The sequence below is a fragment of the Acomys russatus genome, chromosome 1 (assembly GCF_903995435.1).
Source record: "Acomys russatus chromosome 1, mAcoRus1.1, whole genome shotgun sequence".
Taxonomy (NCBI): Eukaryota; Metazoa; Chordata; class Mammalia; order Rodentia; family Muridae; genus Acomys; species Acomys russatus.
The window spans coordinates 95,198,693-95,217,273 of NC_067137.1; the positions used below are offsets into that span (position 1 = coordinate 95,198,693).

The 18,581-nt window shown below is 43.0% G+C and overlaps 1 protein-coding gene across 1 annotated transcript in view; it reads right to left on the minus strand.

Moving 5' to 3' along the window:
- Nucleotides 1-1,367: 1,367 nt before the first annotated feature.
- Tmed10 (transmembrane p24 trafficking protein 10) overlaps nucleotides 1,368-18,581 on the minus strand; it is a 36,557-nt gene continuing 19,343 nt past the window's right edge. Inside the window, exons 2-5 of the mRNA XM_051149466.1 lie at nucleotides 18,377-18,488; nucleotides 13,099-13,172; nucleotides 2,747-2,873; nucleotides 1,368-2,141 (exon numbers count right to left, since the gene is read on the minus strand). Coding sequence (XP_051005423.1) covers nucleotides 2,020-2,141; nucleotides 2,747-2,873; nucleotides 13,099-13,172; nucleotides 18,377-18,488 — 435 coding nt within the window. The 3' untranslated portion in view covers nucleotides 1,368-2,019. The remainder of the gene's footprint in view (nucleotides 2,142-2,746; nucleotides 2,874-13,098; nucleotides 13,173-18,376; nucleotides 18,489-18,581) is intronic.

Consider the following 18,581-nt stretch of genomic DNA (forward strand, 5'->3'; position numbering starts at 1 on the left):
GGGTTTTGAGTTTACACGAACTGGAACCTTAACAGAACAGCCTTTAACAACATAAATCATCCCCCTTCACCTTCGTGCTTCATTCAGGTCAACTTAACAGTGTTCTCTGATCATTTCACTACCCCACTCCTTTCCTGCAAGCTTCATGGAGCTAGCTCCTGTAATTCTCAGAAGTGCAATTAAGACAAGACCTGTGACAGGTCAACAGGGTTAAAAGATTACAGAAAGGATAAATAAACTCTTACCTACTTTCCCTGGAGAACTGGAAAGATATCAGATGCTAAGTGGGTATTTTTCCTGTTTATAAACATTTGTACCTACTTTCCCCCTAGTGCGGTGGATTAGGCCCAGAGCCTTCCATGTTAGGGAAGCACTCCACCACTGAGGTACTCCCAGCTCCACACGTCTTCTGTACATTAGAGTTGCCTTGAGGTACTTAATACTGTCACCAAGTGAACCTTAGCTTTCCTTTTACAACACGTATCTTCAAGTATTTACTTTCTATGGCTTTCTTAGATGTCTAGTTAAACCCCATATGTCCAACTTTCAGAGATAACACGTAAGGGCAGGAGTTAAATCTGTGACTGGCCATGCATGAAGGGTGGTAAAATTTACTTTTTTCCCTGGTAGAAGTTCTATGACAAATTCAAGCAAGCTGATAAAACACAAACTCAAAGCAAACAAATGACCTAAGTAGAAAATGGGCAAAAACCATGAACAGACATTTCACTGACAAGGACATACAGATGGCAAATGACAAGCACATGAAAGGATGGTCAACGCTAATTGCCATTAGGAAAAAGCAAATTAAAACCATAATGAGCTATTACAGGCACCTATGCAAGGGGCTGAGTTAGAACAACAGTGATAAACATTAAGGAGACTGTGGAAATGCCACATGCTCCAGCCACTCTAGACAAGAGCAGGGAAGTGTCTTTCAAACTACATGAGCTCCCAACACACAGCACAGCACTTATCCCAGAGTGATGACAACTTACATTCACAGAAGAACTTTACTAATTAAGGGCCAAACAAGCACAATGCAGCAGCATCCATGGCCCCTGGGTAGTATTAGCAACAAAAAGACACAACTATCAGTGTATGCAACAACTTTGAGGGGCATTTCATGGGCATTATGCTGAGTGGAAAGTCAACCTCCAAAGGTCACACTCTTGGTGATCCATTTACATAACAGAGTTACAAAGTTGCAGAAATGGTAAACAGATTAGGGAGTCAGAAGCTGAGGGAAGGAAGGGAGTGGCTAGGACAGAGCAATATGAAGACCACGCGATGGAACTACTCTACCTTGACCGATTACCAGGATCTACAAGGGATAAACTTGGACAGAACTACACATACACCAGGAGTTCAAGCAGTTGAGCACAAATGCTTTAATTGTCTAAAAATGAGATTTTCTTTTAAGAGATTATCTACAGTTCAAAGCTCACTTGTTTATGTGTCCCATTCATGACCCTTTCAGGAAACATAAAGTTATGAAGGATATCACCAGAAGCTGTGTAAACATTTCAACTAAGGGTCAAGAGAAAGTTGAAGGTGTTTTCACAAGGAAACTGAGGAGGACAACTGATATGAAACAAGCTGACCACGGCCATAGAAATATGGGGAGAAGAACTACAGTGAAAGTTCAAGGTGATGAGCAAGTGGGAGAAAAGAGCAAACAGCTCAAACAGATGACGGGAGGAAACCCAGGACGAATGCTGGCTTTGGCATTATCTAGGTAACCCCTGTTTTTTGTTTTGTTTTGCTTTGTCCATAGGCGACTTTAATAATCTTGTTGCAAAACCAGTCCAAATCCTACTACATTAAAAAGAAGTCCTCATTAATTTGTTGGGTGTAGGTGGTGCCCCATGTTCTCCCACACCAAAAGAAATCAGTTCTGGCAAGAAAGTTCCACTGTGCCTTGATGGTACTGTTGGTAGCACGGCCTTGGGCTAGGCCAGGCACGCCCCAGCGATGTTCTGCTGGCTGAGATATCAGGAGACAGAAGACTGAGAGTCGTTACTCTATCAGCTTCTTGGCCTTGAAGAAGCGACGCAGGTAGAAGACCTGCCAGGTGGCTAGTCCAATGAGGCAGAACATGGAGAAGATGCTGAAGTACAGGACTCGGGTGTTTGTGGACTCTAAAGAAACAAACAAAACAAAAGCATTGTAAGTGGAATGAAGCAAGTTGTTTCATTCAGTTGGCTAAACAATGGCCAGGGAGAAAAGACAATTAATTAACCTCATTCTGTCCCTAGGGGTTTAGAGTTCAAACAATTTAAGAAAGAAAGCAAAAAGGTGGGTGTTGTCCTATAGCAGTGATCTCAGCACTTGAGTCTAAGACCCGAGAATCTTGAGGTTCAGGCCAGCCTGGGCTACATAGCAAGAGCCTGTTAAGAAGAAGTTGCTGGAGATGTACCTCAGAGGTACACTACTTTTTAACATGCACAGGCTCTTAGTTCTATCTCCAGTACTGTTTTATTTTCTTGTTTTTAGCCCCATTGAAAACATTAAAAATTACAAGTTGGTATCACTTTGTTACAAGCCAACCAAGAATATGGTCAAAAAAGAAAGAAAAGAAAAGAAAAAAGAATATGGTCATTACATATCACAGAAGAAATATTCTTCTGAAAATCTAGCCAGCTGACTTACTTTTCAGTAACAATTCCACTTTCCCAAACTGAGATAGGTGTCCTCTAGGATTCTGTGTTCAGGATCTGTCTCCTTGATAGCCACCCCAACTCACCGTTGGTGTCCCGCATCTCCTCTTCCCGCTTCTTCATGTAGGCGAAATCATTCACAATTGATTCTGAAAGGTCCTCAAGACGCCGTAACTCCACCTCCAATGGTTTGAGTTTCTCGACTTTTGCAATCTGGAAAAGGTCAGAATTAGGACCCCACTCCCTGAACAAGCTGCTCAAGTACAGAACACCAACCACAAAACCAAAATAAGACATCAAAGTGGGAGGTTTGCAGGGCAGGAAAGAGGCCAAGAGAAGTGGGGAGGCTCCAAACGCATTTATGCCCATGTATGAAACTGTCGACATTTTTAGAAGTTTACCACATTCAATTTTTCTTCTGTCAATCATCCTAAGATATTTCAAAATTCGGCTTTATACCTTTCTCTACCAACTATATTTTCCCCCTTAGATCTTTAATTTTGACTAAGATTTCCTTTTTCCCCCCTTTCTTTCTTTCCATTCTTTCTTTTTCTTTTCTTTTCTTTTTTTTTTTTGAGACAGGGTTTCTCTGTGTACCTTTGGCTGTCCTGGATTCACTTTGTAGACCAGGCTGGCCTTGAACTCACAGTGATCTGCCTGCCTCTGCCTCCTGAGTGCTGGGATTAGAGGCGTGCGCCACCATGCCTGGCCGATTAAGATTTCTTTACAATAGGTACAGTAGTGGTACATGTAAAGTCAGCATTCAGGATGCAGAGGCAGAAGATGTCCAGGACAAGGTCAGCCTAGAAAAGACAGTCTGTCTTTGAAACAAGGCCAGGGAGACTCTGTAAGTGGCTCAGTAAGATCACTTGCTATGGAAGTGAGAGTACCTGAGCTCATCGCCAGCACCCACGGCTTTAAAAGCTGGCCTTGGTGATGTACTCTTGAAACTTCAACTTTGCATCATGGGGTGAGGGCATGCAGAGGAGAGAGCTCAAAGGCCTGCTAGCCTAGCTGAAATAAATAGTGAGTTTAAAGCTCAGCGACAGATCCTGTCTTTAAAAAAAAAAAAGCCAGAGAGCAATGAGGAAGGTGCCCAATGTCTTCCTCACGTGCACCACTTACACATCACACACAACAACCCACTTCTCTCTAGATATAGCACAAGGAAGGCTGCTGCAAAGCAAAATACTCTTTCTCCAGCTTCCCGACTGTAATAAAGCACTTTACAGCGCTCTGTCATTCACTGGTAGGCAACAGTCATCCATCTTAGGTCAATGTACACAGAAGAAAGCACGCCTTCCTACAGCATCACGAGTAACTAAAAACAAACAAACAAACAAACAACAAGAAAACTAAAGAATCCTGTTGACATATGTAAGTTATACAACACTGGGCTTGATTACAGTTCAGAACCAAAAGAAATCCTACACAAGCTCAAAAAAACCATCCGAAGATTTTTCTCTTTCCTTCTTAAAATGATACAGTCAAGTATCAAAATCAATCTCCAAGGACTCCTTGTATGGTGAGGAATGAAAAATGGAAGACTAATAAGTAGAGACACATAGCCCATAAGCAAAAATTTAGTTTTAATGTTTGTTTCTATTCAGCTTATTATTTCCTTTATTTTTTATTTTTCATAAAAAAAAAAAAAAAAAAAAAAAAAAAAAAAAGCCAGGCACAGTAGCACACTCCTATAATCTGTATGCCCCAGAAGTGGAGGCAGGAGGTTTAGGTAATCCTAGCCTAGCTACACAATGAGTCTGAGGCCAGCCTGGTCTTACATGAGACTCTGTCACAAACATGTAAATATTTGTACGTGTGTTCAAGTAGCTGAGATCAAGGAACTCAGCATGCCTGGCTCGTGATTTATTTCCAAGCAGAACGACATCGACTTACCTCCCATCCCTCGCCATCCCCTTCCCATCCCGGAGACAGTGTTTCTCTGCGTAATAGAGCACTGGCTGTCCTAGACTTACTTTGTAGACCAAGCCGGCCTCGAACTCAGAGATCCACCTGCCTCTGCCTGGGATTAAAGGTGTGGGCCACCAATGCCCAGCTCAAAACAAACATTATTAAGTATAAAAATATAACCATTCAAAACTTTAAAAGAAAGCAGCTGTTAGGCAAGGGCAGAGAAGCTCAGTTTCCATGTGAAGTGCTGCTGCGTTAATGGTGACAGGCACCCGAGTCTTCACTGGATGCCTAGCCTCTTCACACTGGAAAAGTCTGGCTGCTTCATAAAGTGCCTGGAGGCTACGAAAGATTTCACCAGAAATTAGATGTTCTCTGCTAAAAATCTTCCATTACTCTGAAACAGAGGATAAGACCCAAAGTCTGCTTCGACGGCTCTTCAGATTCCCTTCAGCGCCCACACCCCTTTCAGAGGCAGCTATCCTTAAAAACTTAGCATGAGCTTTTTCAGACCCTACTACAAGATATACAGTGTTTACACGTCTGTAGCTCTTCTAGCCGAGGGTCCAGGACTGCCATTAACCTATAATACTTATCTGCTATTTGACTTCACACAAAGTTTCAGAGCACAAAACTCCCCAAGGAAAGCTGGGTGTAGTGGCACGTGTCTTTAATTTCAGCACGCAGGAAGCAGCAGTGGGCAGCTCTCTTTGAGTTCAAGGCCACCCTGGTCTGTATAGTGATTTCTACTTCCCCCTGCTCTGTGCTTCCCCATCCAAAGCTTCCTGAATGAGACAGAGAAAGGCAACGGTATGAAACTTCTTAGACATCAATTATTTAAGGGTCCCCAAATAGAAACCTGCAAAACGGAACTGGAAGTGAAACTGTGGTTGTGCCCTGCCAGCTAGATGACAAAAGCCAAAGGCCTAAAACTCAAAAAGCACCGCTATACACTGTGGGCTATGTAAATTATGGCTGCTCCCAGTTTCTGCAGCACTTGCTTCTCAACTGCATAAGCAATGCATGAATGCTCTCCCCTAAACAGTGTTCATTACTCTGAAACACAGAGTAAGAATCCAAAGTCTGACAGCTCTTTAGATCCCAAGTCCCCACGTCCCTTTCAGAGCAGCTATCGTAATAAAGTTAACATTGTCTTCTAGACCACGATGGGGGACATACAGTGGCTACGCTTTTATGTGTATGCAAGTATACTGCCAAACACGGAATAAAGTATATTTACAGTGGTCCATGCTATGCAATGTTCTATGTCTCACTTTTTCAACCTAGAAAGATCTTTTAAAAAAGCATCACACTTTGGATGGATCGATTTCCTTCTTTTTAATGGCCACATGGTGCTCCACACTGCTTACTCAGTCGTTCAGATCTGCAGCCCTTCTCTACTCGACTGGCCTAGAACTCCTTATGACTGTCCTTAACTAGACAGTTCAATTATGATTTCCTAATTTGATTTTATTTCCTCAGTGAAATCTATATGAACCCCTATCCTTCTGTCAGAAAATTATTTTCAGGCTATTATTAGTGTGATGACTTCATTAAAATTTTTTTAAAAAAAGATCTATTTATTTACGATTTATACGGTATTCTACTTGTATATATGCCCATACACCAGAAGAAGGTGCCAGATCTCATCATAGGCGGTTGTGAGCCACCATGTGGTTGCTGGGAATTGAACTCAGGACCCTTGGAAGAGCAGCCAGTGTTCCTAACCTCTGAGCCATCTCTCCAGCCCAGACTTCATTAAAATTTTTAAAAAGCATGATTTTTGCTGAATAACAACTTTGCTCTTGATATTAATGTAAAATTTAAAAAAATATAAGTATATATGTGCATGAACAAATATATAAATAAAACTTGCTGAGTCAGTTAAAAATAACAGATTAACAAATAAATTAAAATATAATTCAGAAACCTTATAAGAAACCCCAGGAAGAACCATTTGTTGAGATGGGCCATGCAGGAATGGAAGAAATAGGGGCAGAATATGTACAAAGTACAATGGCATACATGTATAAACCTGCCTTACAAAATTCGTTACCTTGTATACAACTTACAAAACAAAACAATAGGGATGGCAAGGTACAGGTTATGTTCAAGAAGCACACTACACATAAGTAACCAGATATCCAAAGCTGAACTACAAGGTGTGTATTTATACACATACCAACATGTGCACCCTTGGAGGTGTGACTAGATAACAGCAAAGATGCTCGAGAGTGAGCTGAGAGCTAGCTAGGGACCCCTCCTTGGAAGACTGAGGCAGGAGACCTTCTTGGGCTAGAGCGTGAGATCAAGGCCAGCCCAGGCAACTTAGTGAGACCCTACCTCAAAATGTCAAAGTAAAGAGAGGGCTAAGGACATAGCTCGGGGGTAGAGCACTTGTCTAACATGCACTAGGTCCCAAGTTTAGTCCTCAGTACCAGAAAAAGCTAGGGAAAGAGAGGGAGGAAGAGGGAAGGAAGAAGGCAAAGGGAGAAAGGCTTAAGCTAGACTGGGGATGAAAAAAGCAACATGATTAATTAGCCCTATTCACACATGTTCAGAATGGGTGATTTTACATTTTACGCTATCTTTCAATTACAGAAAGTACTGGCCTCCCATGTCGTCTTCAGCAAAGGCACTGTGTCTCAGAGACATTAAGTAACTTCAAGGTCTCACAGCATGGTGGAACCAAGACAGTTCCAGCAGAGTCCATACCCACTCTGTAGGTTCTAGGAATGTGGTGAAATACGTCAGATGGCTACACTAGAACACTCCTGCTCAAACGTGAAATAATAGCAGCTGTACAACCTGCAATGCCAGTACTCGGGACGCCAAGGCCAGAGGCTTGCTGGAGGTAAAGGCAGAGGCTCAGAGGCTCCAGGGCAGCTTGCCTACCACACAGTAAATTTGAAGTGAGCCTAGACTACATGAAATGACTACTAAAACCACACAAACAAATAAATGGATTAAGCATCTTCCCCCCAAATTATACCAGGCCAGGAGTCCACTTAAGTTTTCAGACTAGTAAAGCTTGAGAATTTTTCCCACTGAGAAGTTTTCCTTTTGTTATTATTCTCATGTTTGTGGGCAAAAGAGTAAGACTTTAAAAGAAATTCTCCAGAAGACTTGCCCAGGACTAAGCATCAATGACTTTATACACTAGTCAGTACAAATCTAAAAAGAGAAATCTCAAGGCTGGGATATAGCTGGACTGGTGGAATGCTTGGCTTGCATGCATGATGCCCTGGTACTGCAAATAGTAAAATCAGTACTTGTTTAAAAGAAAATGAAAACCTACCAGCACTCCTAACTGCTGTCCTGCTCATCTCAATGCCTGACTTAATGCTCCAAGATTCTGGAAGAGCACCAGGTTATATGTTTCATGCAGACAGACTCATATTCTACTTTTTCTTCTAAGGCTGGAAAGAAAGTATTATGCCCACAGCTTGATAAAGGCAGGCCATGACAATGTATAACACAAATATTCCACTAGGGGGTGCCACTCTCCTGATATGTTGCATGTAGCCATTAAATAATCATAGACTATTAGAGGAACAAGGTACTCATTTTATGAGTCCCTCATTTTACACAGGAGGAAACTAAGCATTCCACAGTCACTCAGCCTTATAAGTGGCAGACAGAGTTTCAGTGGCAGGCCAGACTAGACTAAAATGATCTCTTGAATCTTTACCAGGCTCAGGCATTTATAAACCATCAAAACTGCAAAGCTTGGGTATAAAATAAAACCCAACATCAGAAGCATACAATCTCGTTCTGCCCTATCCTACTTACTGGCAAGTGTTAACCATGAAAACTCCTTCAGCCACTACTGTCCATGACCAAGCCCAAGTCCTAACGCCAAAAGCTATGACTGACACAATCAACACTGCCATGGTGCCGTCATGCATCACTGTTCTGACTTGTATCTCAGGCCTGAACTCAAGAGATCACCTAACAAGAAATGTGGCCCCCTTAGCAAGCACTCGGTGTGCGAAGAGCCCTCTTCATCTTTCTTCCATAGAGCCCACTGCCCAAAGAACACCCTCCATCCCCCAGTATCTACCACTCTAATGTGACTGGCTAGTCCATATTGCTTAGAAAAAAACTAAAGATCATGCGGCCTTTCCCTGTCTATGCACCTTCAGAGCATCAATAAATTAAGCTCTTCCTAAACGGCCCTATATCTGGCACTATGATGATGACTTGAACCAAAGAGTTAGCAGACTTATCTGTGGTGATGGTGCTGAGAAAACACCTTCAATCAAAAACATTAACCTTCAATCGAAACTAAATAGAACACATAAACTCAGCCACTTCAAGATCCATGAAAAAAGTGTCTTGCTACAGCCAAACTCAGTCAAAGTAATTTGCTGCCTTCATGCCCCTCCTCAAAAAACAAAATCATTTCCCCTAAGCACCAAAGGCACAGCAGTTAGGTGCAAGGGGCATGCAGTCCAACACAAGGTCACGGTTCAGAACAAGAGCCAAGGACCAGTCTCCTGGCACAGGGAGGCGCACGAGTCACGAGCCCATTCACAGCAGTTCAGAAGGCCAAGAGGCTGTCAAACCTCAGTTCAGAGAACAGTGCCAACCTCAGGCACGAAAACTTGAGAGCTTTTATTTCTGTCGTGAGCATTTGGTAGTGTCCAGGATGGCTAGAAGGAAGGAGGGGAAACCCTGAAGCTGATCAGCCACGGTTCTTTATAGACTTGCTCATGTCCTGTCCTTTAACTTAGACTGTGCAACTGTATATGAAAACACAGTTCTTCCTTCCTTACAGCGTTCAGAAAACCAGAACACCTGGGAAGTCTTCAGCTGTGGCCCCCAGCTGTGTTTTAGGACAGCTACTGATAGAGTCTAACTTAAACATGATTTCCTCATGTTGAAAATTCAGACATCCACAGTAAGAAAGGTCATGTACAGCTCAGGCGTTATGGGATAAACTGCCTCCGCCCTGCGTCCCGTTACACAGTCAGGGGGTCTATCCCTGCAAACAGCTACTCCAGTTCATAGAGAACAAATTGTTTAAAACAAGTTAGAAAACAAAAAGGCTAGCTTCACATACTGACTCTAAGAGACATTGCTGTCTAAGGGACAGAGGCAAAGTAGTAGCACAAGTCCTCAAATGCAGAGGACAAAACCCTTGATTTCTGTGCACAAACACGCTTGTTCTTTACATTACAGCAAGCATTCTGTCTCTCAAATACATTAATACTATATAGCAATTTCACTAATTAGGTCCTTCATAACATTTCAAATAGGGGGCTGGAGAGATGTCTCAAAGGTTAAAGGCACTGACTGTTCCTCCAGAGGTCCTGAGTTCAATTCCCAGCAACCACATGGTGACTCACAACCATCTATAATGTGATCTGATGTCCTCTTCTGGCCTGCAGGTGTACATAATAAGTAAATAAATTTTAGAAAGAAAGAAAGTAAGTTTGCCGGGCGTGGTGGTGCACGGAGGCAGAGGCAGGTGTATAACTATGAGTTCGAGGCCAGCCTGGTCTACAGTGAGTCTACAACAGCCACGGCTACACAGAGAGACCCTGTCTCGAAAAACAAAAAAATGAAACAAACAAACAAACATTTCAAATAGGTTAACCTGCTCCTTGGTCCCACTATTAAGACATTAATTAAGCTGGGTGTGGGCTGGCAGTTCTAGTATGTAAGAGGCTGAGATGAAAGGATTGATGGTTTCAACTCAGCCTGGGAAGCCACATAGTGAGTTCCAGGCCCGCTTGGGCTGCATGAGGAGATTCTGTCTCAAACAATAAGGAATTACTGAATTTTACAGGACAATAGATTTCAGAAGTGAGTCCACATTCTTAAGATGTTGGACAGGAAGAAAACTAAGTATGCTGCCTTCTTGATACCAAATAGCCCAAATCCTTTTGAGATAAAGGTCTCCAGTATCTCTAGGGCTTAAAATTAAATATCTCAAAACCTCTAAATATGCTCAGTGCTCTCTAGCATACCTAGGGAGCAAAATGTTTCTGTTATTCTAATCTCATCATGGAAGTTATTAGCCAAGGACAAGTCACAGCTATTTCTAAGCAAGGTCCAAGGAGTCTAGTAGGGACTGATTTTGGCCTGTCATAGCTACTCTGCCTTTGCCTCAATCTGCCCTGCTGTTAGGAGCTGGGAGGGAGGAAGTCATTAAAGAAAGTGTTGGGGAAGAGCTTGTGGTTAGGAAGCAGAACCTTGGAGCTGTGTTGTAATCATGTGCGTAAAAAGCTAAGAACACGCCAGACATCCGAAGCAGGAAACAGGCAAAGGAAGCGATGTAGTTCCTTTCTGCTAGGGATTCCCCTCTTATGTTAAGGAGAAGGTCAAAAAAGATAAAACTCCAGCCGGGTGCGGCAGCACACACCTGTAATCCCAGCCTCTGGGAGGCAGAGGCAGGCGGATCTCTGAGTTGGACGCCAGTCTGGCCTACAGAGTGAGTGCAGGACAGCCAAGGCTACAGAGAGACCCTGTCTTGAAAAGAAAACAAAGCAAAACAAGACATGAAGTGAAAAGACATGTTTGGGAAGGTCTAGGGCGATCAAAGTGAAGAGAGTAGGGGGAATGTGGTCAAAATACATTGTGTACATATATGATTTCTCAAAGAATAAAAAGAGCCACATTTTTCTTAGTATTTATATTTTACAATAACAGTTTGACATACATTATTTTGTTTCAGTATAATTAGGGTTCTCAAGAATCTTAACAACTTCAGATCTCACCTTTGCCAGGTGCTGGTGGTGCGCACCCTTAACCCCGGCACTTGGGAACAGATTGACAAGTAGAGTTTTGTGAGTTCAAGGCCAGCATGGTCTACAGAGTGAGTTCCAGGGCAGACAGGGCTCCACAGAGAAACCCTGTCTTAAGAAACTCAAAAAAGGCCGGGCGTGATGACACATGCCTTTAATACCAGCACTAAGGAGGAAGAGGCAGGTGGATCACTGTGAGTTAGAGGTCAGCTGGTCTACAAAGCAAGTCCAGGACAGCCAGGGCTACAGGGAAACCCTGTCTCAGAAAGACCAAAAAAAAAAAAAAAAAAAAAAAAGGGGGGGGGGGATGCTGGAGAGATGGCTCAGTGGTTAAGAGCACTCACTGCTCTTCCACAGGACCTAGGTTCAATTCCCAGCACCCACATGGCAGCTCACACCTGTCTGTAACTCCAGTACCAAGGGATCTGACACACTCATGCTAATGCACATTAAAAAAAAAAAGGATTTTACATTTAAACTCATCAAATAAAAAAGTTCTCTTGCTTTATTTCTTTTAATTAAACAAGCCTGGGGATACAAGCAATTTAGTCTCTACTGGGACCTATCTTCTCTTCATCACTGTATCACTTGCTCACTCTAGCTACTTTTTCCAAGTAACTCTGGCTTCACTCAGTTGAACATGTGAACAAGAAAAAAGAAGAAAATCTGTGGACTTATCATTATGCTTCCACTTCCTGATACACAAATGGCCGATCACTTCTGTCTGCTTCCGTTTTAGCACATTTTCCTTCCCAAAGTCTTGACAGAGCAATGTCTGCTCATCATTCCTAAATTTCTAAATCACTTTAAGCAACTTTTCTTCATTTATTTAGATAAACAAAAATTCCCATTTCTGTTATTTTATAATACTTCCTAGCAGAATAAAATTTCTTTCTCTGAGTTTGAGACAGTCTTGCAATACAGCCCAGGTCGATCTAGAACTTGTGAGGTAGGCAAGGCTGTCCTCACACGTGTGCTGCTCGTACCTCTACCTCTCAAATCTGGGATCACAGGTGTACACCGAGAACCGCCTTCAAATCTCTACTCATTAGTCTGGTCCCTTCTCTCTTGCAGTTTTTTGTACTGTTTTGCCTTCTTCCTAAGTCTGAAATTAGTTTACCTGGAAGTTAGTTTTGGCTACTATTTCTCAAAAACAGCACAGCTGTTCAAGAATAAACAGCAATGAATCTAACCCCTAAGATATATACCTGCCTGTTGGCTGGGGGGGGGGGGGGGGGGGGGGGGGGGGGGGGGGCGCTGTCTTAGGAATTAAAGAAAAAAAAATCCTTCTTTTGACTGAATTCTAGTTTTAAAAAATTGTGTGAGTCAGGTGCTGTAGTATATGCCTGTTGGGGAGGCAGAGGCAGGGAGATCTCTGTGAGTTTGAGGCCAGCCTGGTCTACAAAGTGGGTCCAGGTTAGGCAAGAGAAACCCTGTCTCAAAAAAAAAAAAAAAAAGAGGCAGGAAAGAAAAGAAAGAAAGAAAAATTGTGTATGTATGTCTTCTGTTAATGGCATGAGTGAATTTTTTACCACAGTAACACATATCTGTACAGATAACTGGTTCAGCCTACTGGCTATAAACACAGCCAGAATTATTGTTCAAGTCTATTAATACAAGCTTTTCTATCACTGGGACCATAGCTGGTTGTCACATGACTGCTGAGAAAACCACAACCTTCTGGCACAGTGCAGCCCATTGGCCTGATTAGGTCACATAAACCTCACAGCCCCGCATGCTACTCCGTCTGTGCCTGTCAGAGCAGCACATACCTCTTCATAATTTTTCGCCTCCACTCCATGCTTCATATCTAGAATCACGAGTTGGTCAGGTATCCGCCCTGTTCCTGAGAAAGAAATCAAAAGATTCATTGTGCAGAACACTTGAAATTCCGGGAAATCACCCACTCCCCCACTCCCCCTCCCTCTCTCTAACTCTATCTGCTCAATAGAAGGAAGCAGTCCTAACTCCTCCCCATCATTCTGCAGCAGCAAGGCCCTGGCTAAAATCACCAACACTGCAGACAAAGCCTCCGTCTGTGCCGGGTGCGGGAAAGCAAGCAGAACATGCTGCTGGCAAGCATCTCTGAGCAGGACACAAGAGACCGAATGGCACAGAGGGCAGATTTGGAAAAAGAAACCCACAGCCTTGCTGGACTAAGAGATCCTCAAATCACGACAAATCTGAGTGGCAAGCAGATCAACAAGAACTGAACAACATTCCTTCCTTCCTTCCTTCCTTTCCTTTTTGTAGACAAGGTTTCTCTGTGTAGCCTTGGCTGTCCTGGACTCACTTTGTAGATCAGGCTGGCCTCGAACTTACAGAGATCTGCCTGCCTCTGTCTCCCAAGTGCTGGGATTAAAGGCGTGCGCCACCACTGCTCTACCAAAGGTCCCTTATGACTACTGGGCATACTAAGTTTACATTACTTGAAACAAACCTCAGCACTGAAAATGTAGGTCTTAGCTAATATTCTTCTTTGATTCAACATTTTGACCAAGGTAAGGCCTATCTTAATAGGTGAATAAAAAGTTGTAGGGATAGTCCCATTGAGCATCTGAGAGAAAAGAGCAAAAAAAAAAAAAAAAAAAAAGCAAAAACAGAAGCCAAATTTAGTCTGAGTGTAACTCTCAGGGATGATTCTTAGAAGGACATGTCAATCTGGGGTAAAAGGTCCAAGCAATACAGTAATTATAGTAGAAAAGCCATTTGATTTAACTCATTTGAATTAAGATGCTAAGCAGGAGAAAAAGAAAGACTCAAAAATCCCCAGAAAACTGTTCACAATTTCCTGGGTTTTTCTATTTATAGAACTATAAACTGCCTGTATGAAATTAGAAGTCTTAGGCTAATTGAGTGTCGTTTAAGTGCTGGGCTTTCTTGATGTCGCTAGCCACAGAGAATGTTACTGTGCCCTTTACTGCCTCAGAGGTACTAGAGAGTTTCTGAAACTGACTGAAGTCAACTCAAGCAGTACTGATGGAGCTAGAACTGCACCAGTGAACTTGCCGAAGGTATAATCTCTGCCTTCAAATGATCCAATGCCAGTGTAGGACAGACAGAAAGACAGACAGACAGACAGACAGACAGACAGACACGCACGCACGCACGCACGCACGCACGCACGCACGCACGCACCCCAGTTGTGGTTAAAATGTGAAACATTGTAAAAGTTTAAAACCAATCCCTCCCTAACTCAGATGAATCCCAGCTGTGGAACAAAGGTAACTGGAGAGGCGAGCTCTTGGCTGACACTGAGAAGCTGCTAGCAAGCATCTGAGGGCAAGACTGAGCCAAATATACTAGACAAAAGACAAAGTGCAGGTTCAGATAGAAAATAAGCATAGCTTTATTTTTTTTAAAAAATATTTGTATTAAGTGTCTGTGTCTGTGTATGTTACATGTGGAAGCCAGAAGAAGGCGTCAGATCCTCTGGAACTAGAATTACAAGTGGTTCTGAGCGGCTAGAAACACAGCTCAGTTCCTCTGAGAGACTAGCAAACACTGTTAACCAATAAACCATCTCTCTAGCCTCCACTACTCCTTGGGTTTTTCTGAGACAGATTTTTTTCTCTGTGTAGCCTTGTCTGTCCTGGACTCTTTGTAGTGAGATCGCCTGCCTCTGCCTCCTTGAGTGCTGGGATTACTGGCATGTGCCACCATGCCTGGCTCCTCCCTCCCTTTTAACACATAGTCTCATGTAGTTCAGCCTAGCCTAGAACTCACTTACGTAGATACTAAATCTGACTGTGACCTCCTGATTCTCCAAACTTCACTTCCCAAGTGCTCTGACTATAGGCATGAGCCAAACATACACCGATGAGTATGTTTTTTTTTTAAGATTTTATTTATTATTATGTATATAGTGTTCTGTCTGCATGAACATTTGCAAGCCAGAAGAGGGCATCAGGTCTTAGTATACATGGTTGTGAGCCACCGTGTGGTTGCTGGGAATTGAACTCAGGACCTCTGGAAGAGCAGGAGGCGCTCTTAACCACTGAGCCATCTCTCCAGCCCATGAGTATGTTTAAAAGACAATAAAGAACAGCTTTAGAATGACTAGAAAAATCAACTGGCAAGCAAAAGACAGTATAGGAGAGATGCTGTCAAACATGAAGAAATAGTTCAATTACCAGAACCAGGGAAAATCCAGTCATGGTAGTACATATCTGTACTTCCCATGGGGCTAAAGGCCAGATCAAAAGAACCCTTAGGAGCTCTCAGCTCACTAGCCTGGTGTACTTAGCAACAAACAAGGTGGAAACAAGGAAGGACTGAGACCTGCCGGGGGAGCAGGGCGAGTGGCGCACGCCTGTAATCCCAGCACTCAGGAGGCAGAGGCCGGTGTATCTTTGCGCTTTCCAGGCCTGCCTGGTCTACAGAGCAAGTCCAGGCCAAGGCTACACAGAGAAACCTTGTCTCCAAAAATAAAACAAACAACAACAAAGGCTTGTAGTAGCTTGTCCTCTGATTATTCACGTGCTGTAGCATGCAGATCCCTGCACTTACAAATACTCAAGGGCGCACGCGCACACACGCACGCACGCATGCACGCACACAAAGGCACACAGACACATACAGAACCACATACCCACGCAAACAAACACAAAACAAAACAAAACCCTCCAGAACTCAAAACCTTACAAGTCAAAACAAACTAAGACAACCATAGGTACTTTCTGAATATAATGTATAGTCAGGGCAGCCAGAGCAGCCTCTGCCCAAATCCCATGTGTACTCCTATGCACAGACGTGACACAAATCTTTGCTTTCTTCCTCATGTAGAGGGACAAGAGACCGCAGGAACGGTGATGGGTCAGTAGTTAAGAGTACTCATTGCTCTTGCGCAGGACCTGAGCTTAGTTCCCAGCACCCACATGGTATTTCACAACCATCCTTAACTTCAAGTTCCTGAGGATCCTATGACCTCTTCTGACCTCCTCAGGCAACAGGCATGCATGTGGTGCACGTACACACGTTAAAAAAGTTCTAAAAATAAACAAACAAGTAAAGACCCAAGAGCGTGCTGTCCTGGTTAGTGTTTTGTCAACTTGACACATCTACAGTCATCTGGGAAAAGAACCCTCAGCTGAGAAGTGCCTTCACCCATGCCCGTAGGTAGGTCTTGGGGCATTTTCTCAGTCAACAATGATGTGGGGAAGCACACTGCGGGTGGTGCCACCCCTGGACAAGCAGTCCTGGGTGTTATATAAAGGTTGGCTGAACAAGCCATGGAGAGCAAGGCAGAAAGCGTCATTCCTCCATGGCTCCTGCGTCAGTTCCTGCTCTGGCTTCCCTTTATGATGGACTTTAAGCTGTAAATGAAAGAAACCCTTTCCTCCTCAAGGTCATTTTGGTTGGTATTTTATCACAGCAGTGGAAAACAGTTAGGTTATAACTCAGTGGTAAAGAACTTGCCATTTGGGCTGGAGAGATGGAGAGGTTAAGAGCACCAGCTGCTCTTCCTAAGGTCCTGAGTTCAATTCCCAGCAACCACATGGTGGCTCACAACCATCTATAATGAGATCTGGTGCCCTCTTCTGACCTGCAGGTGTGCATGCAGGCAGAACACTGTATACATACATAAATAAATCTTAGAAAGAAAGAAAGAACGAATGAAGTTGTCATTCATGCCCAAAGCTCTGGGTTCCACCGCCTTACACTGAAGGTCGGGGTGCAGGAATGGTGGCACACACTTATGCCAGCACTCAGGAGGCTAAGGCAGAAGAATCCCTAGGAGTTCAAGACCCGCCAGGCCATACAGTGAAACAGACCTAAATAACTCTTAGTTTTGCTTGGTCTGAGTGATCAGATCCTCTCTTTCTTGGTCTAGGAATACAGTTCTGTGATAGAGTACCACCCAGAAAATGCAAGGCCCTGCATTTAATCTCCACTGTGGCAAAAACAACAACAAAAAAACAAAAAACAACAACAACAAAAACTGCCTACCTCAAGCCGGGCGTGGTGGCGCATGCCTTTAATCCCAGCACTCGGGAGGCAGAGGCAGGCGGATCACTGTGAGTTCGAGGCCAGCCTGGTCTACAAAGTGAGTCCAGGATGGCCAAGACTACACAGAGAAACCCTGTCTCGAAAAAAACCAAAAAAAAAAAAAAAAAAAAAAAAAAAAAAAAAAAAAGAAAGAAAGAAAAAGAAAAAGAAAAAACAAAACAAAACAAAACAAAAAAAAACTGCCTACCTCTTCTCTCCTATTTCTGTTTTGTTTTTAATTTTTTAAAATATAGTTTAAAAGATGCTCTCATGCTGCAGCTCAGGATAACCTCAAACTCAGAGTAATCCTGTGGCCTCAGTTTCATGAGTGCTGAGATTGTGGGTGCAAGTCACTATTCCTGATTCCTGAGTATTCTCTGTCTACTGAAGTCTTCCCTCTCTGTGTGTCATACATAGTATATAGCATTAGCTATTTCCCAAGCCCAAATAAAATCACAAAACCATGGGCCTCTGGCTGATCTGAGTATACACTATATAATTCTTGTGCAGAACAGTTATTCTATATCTTTGGCTGATATGATGGTCTTAAAGCATCTTTAAAACTTGTCAAACAAACAAACAAGCAAACAAAACCTCACTAGTAATATCTCTCTCTGCATTTGCCTAGCAAATGGATAATCTATGTTTTCGTTTTCCCAGATTTTATTATAGCAGATTTAGGTTCACAGCAAAACTAAGTGGAAAGATTTCTCCAGTTTAAGGATCCTACCATTACACAGCCTCCACCATGCCCAGTATCTGCTATGGGAATGATCTGTGGATGATGACCCCACACTGATACATTATCAGCCATAGCACTGAGATGTGGAATAAATGTACCATGATACTTACACATCATTATAGTACCAGACAGGAGGGTCCATGGCCCTAGAAACCACCCAGACAGTCTTTTAAAAGATCCATAAAGGCTACAAGGCACCAGGTCTCTGCTTGAGAACAAACAGGAACCAAATGAAGCGAGCAGTCAAAGTCTGCTGCAGCAGGTAGCTCTGCGGAGCTGGAGGAGAGGATCCATGCAGGGAAACCATTGTGACTACTTACCCTTGCTCTCAAAACACACTTCAAACATGTCGTAGTCTTCCGTGGTAAAGGCAAACTTCCCTTTAGTTGCATCCTCCTTGGCATACAGAATATGGTTAGCAGAATCTGTGATCTAAAGAAGAAATAAAGAACAGTTATTGGATAATCAACTCTGAGGAAGGGCAATTACAGAAATGGGGAAACAGAGATACAAGATTAAAAGACC